Genomic DNA, 12,632 nt, shown 5'->3' on the forward strand with positions numbered 1-12,632 from the left:
CGGAGTCTCTTATATTATATTATTCTTAATTTTGTTTATATTGGTAGCTGGTCTAAAAACCGAGACATGTAATAGCATTTATGTCGGCAACTGTGGCATTTTGCAAAACTCAGCCTTAACTTAAAAACTTTTCAATATATTTGAATGAATTCATTTCACAAGTTGCAGAAGACAATTTCAATGTAAGCAAGGCCCATAACTCTGGCTTTAATCATTGTTGAGTTATGCCCCTTTTGGGCTGGAAAAAATGTTGGCATTTGCTAGTGGTGCTCTTGTTTAACACATGCAATGCCTTGTTCCTATATTTATGCAGATAATCATTTATTATTAGTTTCTTAAAAATGTTATATAAGATGGAATTGATTAGGACTATTCCATTTAAGCATTTAATGCCCTGGGGGAAGGCGTTTTTAAATTATGCTATCCCCCTACAGAAGCAAATTTACCCTTGTGGGGTCCAAAATAGCGAAAAAATACACTCGCCTACATATTATTTAAATAATTGCCTTCTACCCATGCGTTATATGTTGTACTGGAAAAGCCCTAACAGAAAGGCAATTAGTAAGTAAGTTATTTGTCAAACTGATGAAAGTATCGGCAAATAGTGCTCTTGTTTTTGCATGTAATACAATAACTAGGCTCTTGTGTTCCATCATTTCAGTTGTTCAGCCTGGAGAGTGGAAAGATAGAGATCCATACTGTGGCCAAGTCTCTGAGAGAGCCAGATCAGCTTGAGACTGACTACCTGGCTAGCTACTTACAGAGATTCTGATAGGCTGAAATATCCTGGCCACCTTTATGCAGACATTCTGATTGGCTGAGATATCATGGTCACCTTTATACAGACATTCTGATTGGCTGAGATATCCAGGCCAATTTCACTTTGACATTCAGATTACCTGAAATACCATAGCCAACCTCATGTAGTTCTCATTGGCTGAAATAACCTGGCCAAAGGCATGCGCATATTTTGATGGGTTGAAATATCTAACTAGGCAATCTGGTTGTTTTTTTCATGGCCAAATAATACCATTCTGGATTCCTTGACTCAGTGAAGCCAGTTTTCTAGTAGGATTTACTCTATGGCTTAACTATTTATACACATCTGTGGTTTTGCAATAGAAAGCATTCAAAATAAAGTCTGACTAGAAAACATACTGCTTCTGCTATGGATTAACTTTGTGGCTAGTATAAATGTACTTGGAACTTCATAGTTTATGAGGACTACTAATCTCAAACTATTCTCTTTGCTCGTAATTCATGATCGTAAAATGACTAGATGCTCCCTAATGAATAGGTACTTTTTGTATCACAATTTTGTTCTTGTTCAAGAAAACTACAGAAAAATAATATTCCTTGAAGCTTTTTGTACACTTCTTTAGATTTGACAAATTCATGACCCCTAAATATTGTCAACTTTTCAAAAAACTTCTGCTCCATTTTTCTGTGTATTCTGAGATTTGCCAGACAAATATTTCTTGATGATGCAAGGTCATGTGATGGCTTAAATATACTCCTATAATTTGTTATACCTATGGTACTGGTAGTTGATTGGCTCTGTTACTTTAATAATGTATATTTTCAATAATACTAGTTCTAGTCTATTTTTTTTGCCTTTGGAAGTGAATTTTAACATTTTATTTTTCAAAGAATTGTACAAGAAGGAAAATTATTTTTCTTCAAATTTAGATTAAGTATTATTAGATCCTGATTGCACCATCGTTGGCAACCACAGTACTTAATACTGTTATTCTTCATAAATACCGTGGGACAATTGACTGACAGTCTTTTTTTAATGAATATATGCATTAGGCCAGAGAGTCCATTCTCCTTCAATTGAATTTGCATGTTACAATTAAATATTCTTCAATAATTCTCTAGTGTCAGTGTCCTCCATGGCCGAGTGGACTTGACTGCTGTTTAAAATTATTGTGCACAAAAGGTGAAACCAGCTCAATCCTGGATTTTGCCAGAATATTTTTCTACAGGAAAAAATCTTACTGAACCAATGAAACTGCCTCCTTAATTATTCATAATTACGAGATTTTCTTAGCAAAATCGCCAACAGTACATAACGAAGCATAGCATATTAATGTATTGGGCGTATTCCACAATGTGATTGCACCAGCTTTAATAGTCAAGTATAACAAAAACTAATATCACAATTTTGCTTTAATTTTATTGAAAAAAAAACTTAATTTAAGTCATCTTTTCTTTGTAAAATTGTACAGCGCATTTGTAAAGAAATTGTTTTCAAACATATCGTAGCTTTAAAGTCTGTGATAAAAACTGTGTAGAATTTAAGATTGTTAAATTATTGTTAAAAGTCATCTTTGTGATAAGGGATGACTACATGATGTCTAGATGCTAGATAAAGTATGTTTCTCCATGTGTATTTATCAGTGCAACATGTATGTATTTTGTTTGTTTGAGTACAGAATCATTCAGTTTTACAACACATCAGTTTAACAATTATTGTTTTGGATAATTCATGTACATGTACATAATTTATAAATAGAATTTGAAATACATATTTGTTCACAATAGATCAATGATTTTATGTAAAAATTAATAGATTAATCTTTTGAGAGAAAAAATATTGATGCATGTATGTCTAATTTGTTAAATCCCTGTAACATTAACCACTATGACCAGGAATCAATCCAGATCGATGGATTGCTGTCCATAGCCATAACCAGTAAACTACTCTGTAAGGCGTCATTTTCACTGCTAAATTGGGACTTGTATACTTTTTGGTAGAGTAACTAACGAATCTATTTTAAGCTGTTTCTGTGTAACTCTTAAATGTGTAAAAGTGAATGGTTCTATACATTTTTTTTCATTTATAAGAACAAATCTCATGTTTTCTTCCGTCCATTTTTGTCATATTAGTGCTCATAATTATGAATACAACAATGTATATGATGAATGTCTAATGATGAATGAAAAGATGTTATGTGTATGGTTAGGGCACTCTATTGGACTGGTCCATAAAAGGGTTAGTGCCTAGAAATGTTGTTGTATTTTAAAATGATAAACATTTAATGACATATCAGGCATAAAACTTAGTTTAAGGCAAAGTTTTCTGGGGTTTGGTTTCCTATTAGATCCAACGAAATATTGTATACCATATTTTTTAACTGTTAGATTCACAAGTCTATATTTTTAATTGTTCCACACGGGTGAGGGACTGTATCTTGTTAAAACTCCATTGATTGATAACAAGTATCTTGATAAATCAACTATGTCTCAGGGCCTGAAATATTTGAATCCGTGATGGGTGAAATACAGCTATTCCATGAGACTGGAGCTATGATTCCTTGTAAAAACAGAAAACTTTGCCTTTTAATTAAGTTTCTAAGTTCAAATTTGTTTCGACTGGCTTGGCCGACTCCCTCAACTCATTATAGGACCTCAGAATTAAGCAAAAAAAATCTGTTGATTAATCTTTGAAAATATTTCTTGACTATTTTCAAGTTTGCTAGATCTATTTCTGTTTGTCTCAAGTTATATGTTAAATAGCAGTATACATGTAAGTGGCCCAAATTTCACCAAAATACTTATGTGAAATATCAATATCACCTCATTTTACCACATAAAAGCATAGTATGATTCAGAATGTTGTATTTTTTACTCTTATTAAAACTCATTCTGATGGAATGTGATGTTAAATATATTCGGTTGATATATCAAAGAGCCAAAATTGAACTTTTTTCAAAAGCAATGAGTTCTTTTAGGAATAAAAAAATGGAATCTTTACATTGAAAGTTTTAATCAACATACCGGTATTTGTTAAGAGGTATTTGTTAAGAGATTGCGCTATAAAAAGTGTAAAAAAGTGGTGACATGAAGGTCTGAATTTGACTTGAGTATTTTTGTGACATGGGGGCCTGTCACTTATGAAATGGGTAATGAGGTCCAATGTGAAACAACTAACAATACTTTATTAAGAATCAAGATCTGTCTTGTATATTGTTTTCATGTTGCATTGAATAACTGTATTGTTATGATGATTTGTTTTTCTTGATTGTAGTATTTATTTTGCTTTTTTAATAAAACTGCAGACATTCCAGAATTTTGTTACACTTTAAACCTTAATCCCTTATAACAGCTTTATGAAATAGTGAAAAATTTATCATTTGCTTTTAATTCACAATTCTTTAGAATTCACAATTCGTTTCGAAACGTCCATAATTATACGGTAGTAAAATAAATGGAAACATTAAAGCAAATATTTTTCGGTTTAATGGTTGCCACACCAGATATACATTATTAACAGAAACAGTCGAGCTACAAAAAAGAACAATGCATTAACAATAGAACAAGTTTCCTTAAACGACAACATCAATAACAGAATAGCTTTAAACCCACTGTAAAAATGCATATTAAGCATAAGGATGAAATACCACTAAGATTAAATGTTAACATTATAACAAGTAGATGGTGTTCCCTACACCAATCTAATACAGTGGGTTTTCCACAAATTGAAACAACTAGTAAACACAACAAAAAATAGGATGATTAGCTATACTACTGGAGTAGGAAAAGAGTGTACATTAATTGCTAAGTGAAGGCAATGGTTTGAGAAAACCCAGGCAGTGGAAGAATTGATTACTTTAGGAAAAGTTTTAAATTTATAACAAACTTCGAAACAGAAAAAGTCGGACATTATTTTGAACGAAACACATGTAGCTGATATACATGCGTTTTCAAAAGGGGAACACACGAACGGAAATGCCAAACGACTGCTTTTAAAACATTTAACATATGTTTTAATAAAACATTGAATAAACTTGGAAAACACCCAATCTTGCCGTTTACCATAAGCACCACATACAGAAGTATCGCTCTAGCTAGGTCCCATATGTTTAAAAAGCTAGGAGTTGCGGACGGGTTTCTCCATATGGTTTCTGAAGGCTACCTTCAAGAATCATGACTCCACATGTAAGTTTCCCCTTCAAGAATAATGACTCCACATGTAAGTTTCCCCTTCAAGAATAATGACTCCACATGTAAGTTTCCCCTTCAAGAATAACGACTCCACAAGTAAGTTTCCCCTTCAAGAATAATGACTCCACATGTAAGTTTCCCCATAAAGAATAATGACTCCATAAGTAAGTTTCCCCTTCAAGAATAATGACTCCACAAGTAAGTTTCCCCTTCAAGAATAATGACTCCACAAGTAAGTTTCCCCTTCAAGAATAATGACTCCACAAGTAAGTTTCCCCTTCAAGAATAATGACTCCACAAGTAAGTTTCCCCTTCAAGAATAACGACTCCACAAGTAAGTTTCCCCTTCAAAAATAATGACTCCACATGTAAGTTTCCCCATAAAGAATAATGACTCCACAAGTAAGTTTCCCCTTCAAGAATAATGACTCCACAAGTAAGTTTCCCCTTCAAGAATAATGACTCCACATGTAAGTTTCCCCTTCAAGAATAATGACTCCACAAGTAAGTTTCCCCTTCAAGAATAATGACTCCACATGTAAGTTTCCCCTTCAAGAATAATGACTCCACATGTAAGTTTCCCCTTCAAGAATAATGACTCCACATGTAAGTTTCCCTTCAACCGGAACATTTGTATTTCCCTTTGCCCTTGCAGAAGTCCCTTTTGTGTCTGAGGAGTCCTGACGTACTACTCATGAGCTTTCCGCACGTTGAACATTTGATATCGAACTGATCGCCGTTTGGTTTTAATTGGTGCATCTTTTTCATGTGGATAGAAAGGTTATTTTGGTTTTTGAATGTACTGGTGCAATGCTCACAGCCAAACTTTCTCTCCGTGATGTGGGTAACTTTGTGTGTGGTCCAGCCATGCTCGCTAGCTAATGTTTTTCCACATACTTGGCAAGTAAATTTCTTATCCTTGCCCTTTTTGCGCTGTTTTGAGGGGCCCTCTGAATGGAGGCGTTGCGTGTGCAGTTTTAAGGTCGTGGCCAACCGAAACGTTTGTCCGCATTGGCCGCAGCGGTGTGGTCGCTCGCCGGTGTGGATAAGCAAGTGTAGCTTTAGATCTTTAACATCAAAGAACTCGTGGCCGCAGACGGAACATTTGTGCTCCTTTTTACCTGTGTGACGCTTCATGTGCAAACGTAATGAATTTTTGTGCGAGAATTTTGTGTCGCACAGTCCGCATTCAAACTCCCTGACGCCAGTGTGAGTTAGCATATGGCTTTTCAGATGTGCCGGACGCATGAACATTTGTCCACAAACTTCACATTTATGAGTTCTTATTCCATCGTGTTGCTCCAAAATGTGCTTCCTTAATGTTTGCTTCCGGTTGAACATTTTTCCACATCTAGTGCAAGCGAGCGTATTTTCCTTCGCAAAATGGACGTAATCTTCATGGATCTTAAGCGCGTTTTTTACCTTGAACTTTCTTTCACAATATTTACACGCAAACGTTTTCTCACCGTTGTGAGTGAGTTTCTTATGGTGATTTACATAAACTTCGGACGCAAACTTTTTGTCGCATAAATCACAAGCATAATCTTTAGTCTTTACGTGTGTGACTAAGTGCTCATTCATTCTAACTACCTCCTTCCCACAGATTTGACAGGGCCTCAAATTTTCTTTAGTGTGTGTCCTCACATGTTTGAGCAGGTCACCCCTGGTTTTACACCCCTTGTTACAGAGTTCACAAGAGAAAGGCCTTATATCGGAATGCGTTTTCATATGAGTGTTCAATTTGCTCGGGACCAGGAACCCTTTCCCGCATATGCTACATTTATACGGGCGTTCGTCGACCATGTGCACTATGGCATGGTGTCTCACACTAGACCTTAGCTTAAACGTTTTGTTGCATAATTCACACTTGTATCGTTTTTCAGTTGAATGCGTCTCCATGTGGGCTCTCAGTCCTTGTTTGAAGGTGAATTTCTTCCCACAGAGTTTACATTCGAATAACTGTTCTAGGGTGTGAGTGTTCAGATGTTTGCTTAGGTAGGTTTCACTGTTGTATGACTTTAAACAGAATGGGCATTTGTGGACCGCGGGCTTGTTAGTAAGCTTGAAGTGGCTGGCGGAATGAGCGGGATACTTTATACCCTCAACTGTTATTCCACAGATACAGCAATAGAAACGGCTAGATAGATGGTTCATGCGGTGCCGTTTCAAGACGGCAAAACTGGGGAACAATTCCTTACAGACGCTGCAAGCAAATACATTGACGCTCTTGTGTCTTACCCTATTTAGATGCGACTTAAGTTGCTGCGCCCGCTGAAATCCCTTGTTACACTGTGTGCACGTGTAATTCTTCTTGTTCCGATGACTCGCAGTAATATGTATAGCCAGCCCGTTGTTCGTTGAAAATTTCGACGGGCAATAGCGACAACGGAAATTGAACCTAACATGTGAAAACATGTGATGTGTCAGGAACCTTTTGTTTGTGAAGCTGTCTCCACATAAATCGCAGCGGTATTGGTTAAGGCTTTTATGCAATCTTATATGGCTTACGTAAGTCAAAAGCCTGGAAAACCGTTGATTGCACGTGAAACAGCGATATTTCAGAAGGCTTTTGGTGTCAACCTTACTCTCACTTGTTTCCGGCATCTTGGTTGTCCTGAAAAATATGAAAATGTGCGCTTTAAGAATTTCGACTAGGTTCTCTTTTCTTTCGCGTTAGAAATATGAACTATTATTTAGAAGTTATTTGTATATAGTATGAGTCCAAGTGGGCGTGAGGTCTCGCTGACAGTTATTTTCCATGGACTACATCGGGATGGGTTCGCACACCTATAAAGTCAGAGGGTATGCGCACAATGATCAAGCAGCCATTGTAGAATAAAATGAAATGTTCCGAGGAAGCACGTTCGCGACCAAACATTAGCTTGCGTCACCCTTTTAAAGTCTAAGATGCAATTTATGAATGAATTAATATTGTAACAAACAACGAATATCTACATAGATGGAGCTATGGAGCGGACACTACGATGTAATACAAACTTTTGACGGCAGGGAACCTACATAAACTCATCCCACGGCAGGGAACCAACATTAACTCATCAGGTCGCTTTAACGAGTAGACCTTGACATTGCCACGGCGGGGATCCAACATAAACTTACCAGGTCGCTTAAACGAGTCGGCAATATTTCTGTGTAACTTATCGCCTCATTAGGAGATACTTAACTAGTTCTTATGCACCAGTCAATCGTAACCACGCCCCCACAAGGTCTGGGGGGGATAGCGGGAAATTTGGGCCTTGTCTTTACCTTCCAGGTGGCCCCGCATTGCTGGGTGGACGCGGTGGCTTTGTTTTCGCGTCGAAAATATCGAGGAATGGGCCTTACCTAGGATTTCCCCGGGGTGCAGGGGCATTTGGCGGGGATTTTACCAGCAGTTTGTCCTGTCCCAGATTTTACCTGGGATTGGCTTGTACGTAAGTCAAAGTCCCCACACTTACCCGGACCTGGGGGCCGTGGTTACAAGGTGCATTAATATGTCGGTATGATTTATCGCCTCATCAGGAGATATTAAACTAGTTCTTATTAAGAGATACTGCATTGTTATTAGGAAGAGCCAGGGGCGTAGCTTCCTATAGGCCGTGTAGGCGGCCTACACATTTTTTGCAGAAAAAAACGAAAAAATAAAAATGCCAAATCTGCAATAAAAACTGAAGGCATAGGGAGGTTGGAAGGGAGAATGGTCTAAAATATGAAATTCCGACAAATGCGCTTTAATATATCGGAAACCGGGTATTTCAAATATTCAAATATATCGTTTTCCTATGCTCTAAAATTCATTTTCACGCGACATTAATGTTTCGTATATTATTTATCAAAAGTTTCATATGGTCAGTACTTTAAAAAGTGGCCTACACATATATTTTCGTCAAGCTACGCCCCTGAGAGCTAAGTACTAATTAGGATAAAATGTTACTATCTCGTAAATATGAGATACCAGGTATCTCCTAATCAGAACGATCTCTTCATTAGGACTCAGCATCTCCTTATTAGTACACAATATCTCACAAACATATTTAGACTGTGCCACCAGGATGCTACCATACGTAGCTGACTGACCGACAGACGAACGGACAAAAGGACGAACACGAGCACGCATCATGAAACTATCATACCTGCTCTAAGAAGTATGAACGTAATATTTGGTACATACGTGAATGGTACGCAAAGTAGTTTTATATACTTTGAAATAAATTCAGTGTGTGGTACTCAGATTGTCAAATTTGATTTAACAATTCTATTTGGTCCTCACGTTTGGATACGGTCTGATTGAAAATACAATACTTACATTATTGCACAATTATTTTGTCTCGCGGATGTTGGACGACAAACACAGCTAAATATTTATATGTATTGCGCTTACGTACATGTATTGTGATTGTATTTATCACTATTAAAATTGAGTGAAACCTGTCGTGTTATATTCTTTATAGATGGTGTATCAAATTTCGCCTCGTGGTATCATGCCAACATCCGGAACTTAGAATGACGTTTTAAAATTATGTGACGTCACATTACTGTAAATGTTTTCTCGTCGCGCATAGTACTCAATTCACAATATTATATTGCATACAATACATCCAGATGATATAAACTTAGAATTCGTCAAGTAATTAGAAACAGAATATACATTTTAAATACGGTACATGTGTAGCACATTTAATACGATATTTGTTGAAAATTAATAAACTAAAATGAATACATACCACTGAAAAAAAGGTTCGGCAAGTCAAAATTTGCTCCGTTGAGATGAGAGAGAATTTCTACACATGGGTACTCGCAGTATATTTGATTTCCGGCATAATGAATCAGAAATTCCGCATTCCCCGAGGTTTTTACAACCTTGTATAAAATAAAGTTTTGCTAACCGGGGTGCTGTTAGAGTAGACATAGGCGAGGCTTTACAATGTGTGACAGAAAGTTGTTTCGCCCCGTCTGTCAAAAACAGCAATTAAATGCAAAGATCATTACAAAATCTAAATAACTCATGACTATTTATAGCACCATTATGTATATTTTCAATTTATTTAAAAAAAAAAACATGTTAGTGTTTTAATACCGACATGTACACAAACATGTTTTATTTATAATTGATGCAGCTCAGACAACAGGGACGTATGCTTGTATATCCATGTTTCTTTTCTTTTGTAAACAAAATGTTTTTTACAGCAAAGTTCAGACGGTTGGTTAGTTGATCCTGGATGACAGAACATTTTGCATTATTGCGTACACGAAAATGTAACGCACATGTATGACCAGAAAATGATTTGATCTATAAACAAGAGTGTTGTACGACAGCGCGCTCGACTATACGCCGCTTTGTCTTAGACATCAATGCAATAATTATGTAATGCACCAGTCAATTGTAACCACGGCCCCTCAAGGTCCGGAGAATAGCGGGGACTTTGACTTTCGGTCCAGTCAAGCCCGGGTAAAACCACCGCCCTGCGAGGACGAATTGATGTTAAAATCCCCGCCAAAAGACCCCGAACCCCAGGGACCCTAAGTAAGGCTATATTTGGCGCGAATACAAAACTACCGCATTCACCCGGCACTGCGGGGCCACCGGGATGGTAAAAACACGGCCCATTTCCCCGGCTTTCCCCGGTATGACCCCGGACCTCGAGGCCGTGGTTACAATTGACTTGTGCATAATATGTGCCTGTCACAAGCAATCAAAAAAGTAAACAAGAAAGGGCCGCAGTGCGACGAAACTAGGCCCCAATTTCTCAAAAACTCTTAAGCGTAACTCATGTAAGTTTCTTGTTTCATGTAGCAAAATTACCTACTTAAATATGATTTTATAAAACAAGGGTAGTTTATATTAAAAATAAAGCCTCAGATCAAAGGGCTGAGCTTGATCCTGTTAAAAGGGACTTCCTAGAAATTTGGGCCTGCCCAGTATTACATTGATTGATAGAATAACTTCAGCCTTCGATGTGAGAGTCCACCGGTCGACGACGCCTTTGAGCTTTGAACTTTTGAACTTTTATTAAAATACTCATGGCCTATCACAGGCATACTGAGTTGACAAACAAAATGCAATAATAAAATGGAATGGCGAACAATGGATACACATAACATGCACAGAATGATATGAAAATTACTCTCTACCACACAACAACAAAATATATGTATAATGAACAATGAAAAAATCATCTGCATGAGAAGAAAAAAAGAAAAGAAAAATGGAAGGTGGAGTTGGAACTAAATAAAATTTATCTTTTAAATTTGAACAAAATATATTTTTTATGAATTTAGCTAATCTAATTATAGTAGAGGTATTAGTGCTACACATTAATTTCTGGATACTAAGTGTATTTGGATACTGATAGTAATATTTAGCCAGTCGTCTGTCTGTACACCACATTTCCCGCGGCCCGTTTTGACCGGGGATTCTCTGCCGGGCTCTTTCCGCTCCACTCGCCGTTACTGAGGGATCCTTGTTAGTTGCTCTAAAACTTTAATCAGACGCTCATGCCGACGCTGGGGTGAGAATTATACCTTATCTTATTACCCGTATAGTCGAGCTATTATAATGCACCAGTCAATTGTAACCACGACCCCCAGGTCCGGAGAATAGCGGGGACTTTGACATTCGGTCCGGCCAACCTCGGCTAAAATCCCCGCCCTGCGGGGGACGAACAGATGGTAAAATCCCCGCCAACTGCCCCCGCACCCCAGTGACCCTAGTTAAAGTCCATTCCCCGCTGTATTTTATGCGAAGACAAAACCACCGCATTCACCCGGTACTGCGGGGCCACCTGAAAGGTAAAAGCACGGCTCATTTCCTCGGCTTTCCCCGGTAAACCCCCGGACCTGGGGGCGTGGTTAGAATTGACTGGTGCATTATGAGGCCACGACAACGTAATATAAGCAATATGCATCTACCTTAAAGCTGCACCCTCACAGATTCACCGATTTTACAACCTTTTTTACGTTTTGTCTTTGAATGAGCATTTTTTGCGTGAATATCTGCAAACCAGTGATAAAAGTCTACTGAAAAAATATAAGATTTCAGATTTTCTTATTTCAGTTCGAAAACTAATGTTTTATGCCTTAAACCTTAACTAAAGGTTTAAGAAAATGCATAAAACATCATTTTTGTACTTATATAGAAATATAGGTGGCTTATATTTTGTCAGCAGTCTTATATAAATGTTTAACATGTATTTTTGAATAAATTGGCTCGTCCCAAAATAAAAAAAAGTTGTCAAAACGTTCAATCTGTGAGTGTGCAGCTTTAAACCATTACATGCTTGATTTATTTTAGTTATTAAGAATTCATCCTCGGCACCCCAGCTTATTTATTACCTATTCATTATCAGTTTAACCAATATATATAGTTTATTTTATGCATACCTGTAGGCTTTAAATTTGGATGTTTATGAAAATGCAATATACATGTATGGTTAATAAAGTTAAGAAAACTGTCATGTAAAAACAATTTCTCATATTCCACAGATTCTTTGTAAGGAGTTTTGTATCAAATATAATGTTTCTCAATTTAATATAAAGATAATTATAAATGCCGAAATAAACACATCGGTAGATTCAATGATCGTGCCTTTTGAATGCAAAAACCGTGCGTATATAGTGTTAAGTCATGCGTTTGTGAATGACATTCAAAATTTAAACTACGACAAAAAATAGGCTTAAATACATGT

The 12,632-nt window shown here is 37.0% G+C and overlaps 1 protein-coding gene across 3 annotated transcripts in view; it reads left to right on the plus strand.

Annotated features, from left to right (window-relative positions):
• LOC128235068 (cytoplasmic dynein 2 intermediate chain 1-like) overlaps positions 1 to 4,069 on the plus strand; it is a 30,204-nt gene extending 26,135 nt beyond the window's left edge. For all 3 annotated transcript variants that reach the window (XM_052949776.1, XM_052949777.1, XM_052949778.1), the window contains one exon: positions 662 to 4,069. In XM_052949776.1, coding sequence (XP_052805736.1) covers positions 662 to 772 — 111 coding nt within the window. In that variant the 3' untranslated portion in view covers positions 773 to 4,069. The remainder of the gene's footprint in view (positions 1 to 661) is intronic.
• Positions 4,070 to 12,632: the final 8,563 nt, after the last annotated feature.

Source organism: Mya arenaria, chromosome 5, assembly GCF_026914265.1.
Source record: "Mya arenaria isolate MELC-2E11 chromosome 5, ASM2691426v1".
NCBI classification, from domain to species: Eukaryota; Metazoa; Mollusca; class Bivalvia; order Myida; family Myidae; genus Mya; species Mya arenaria.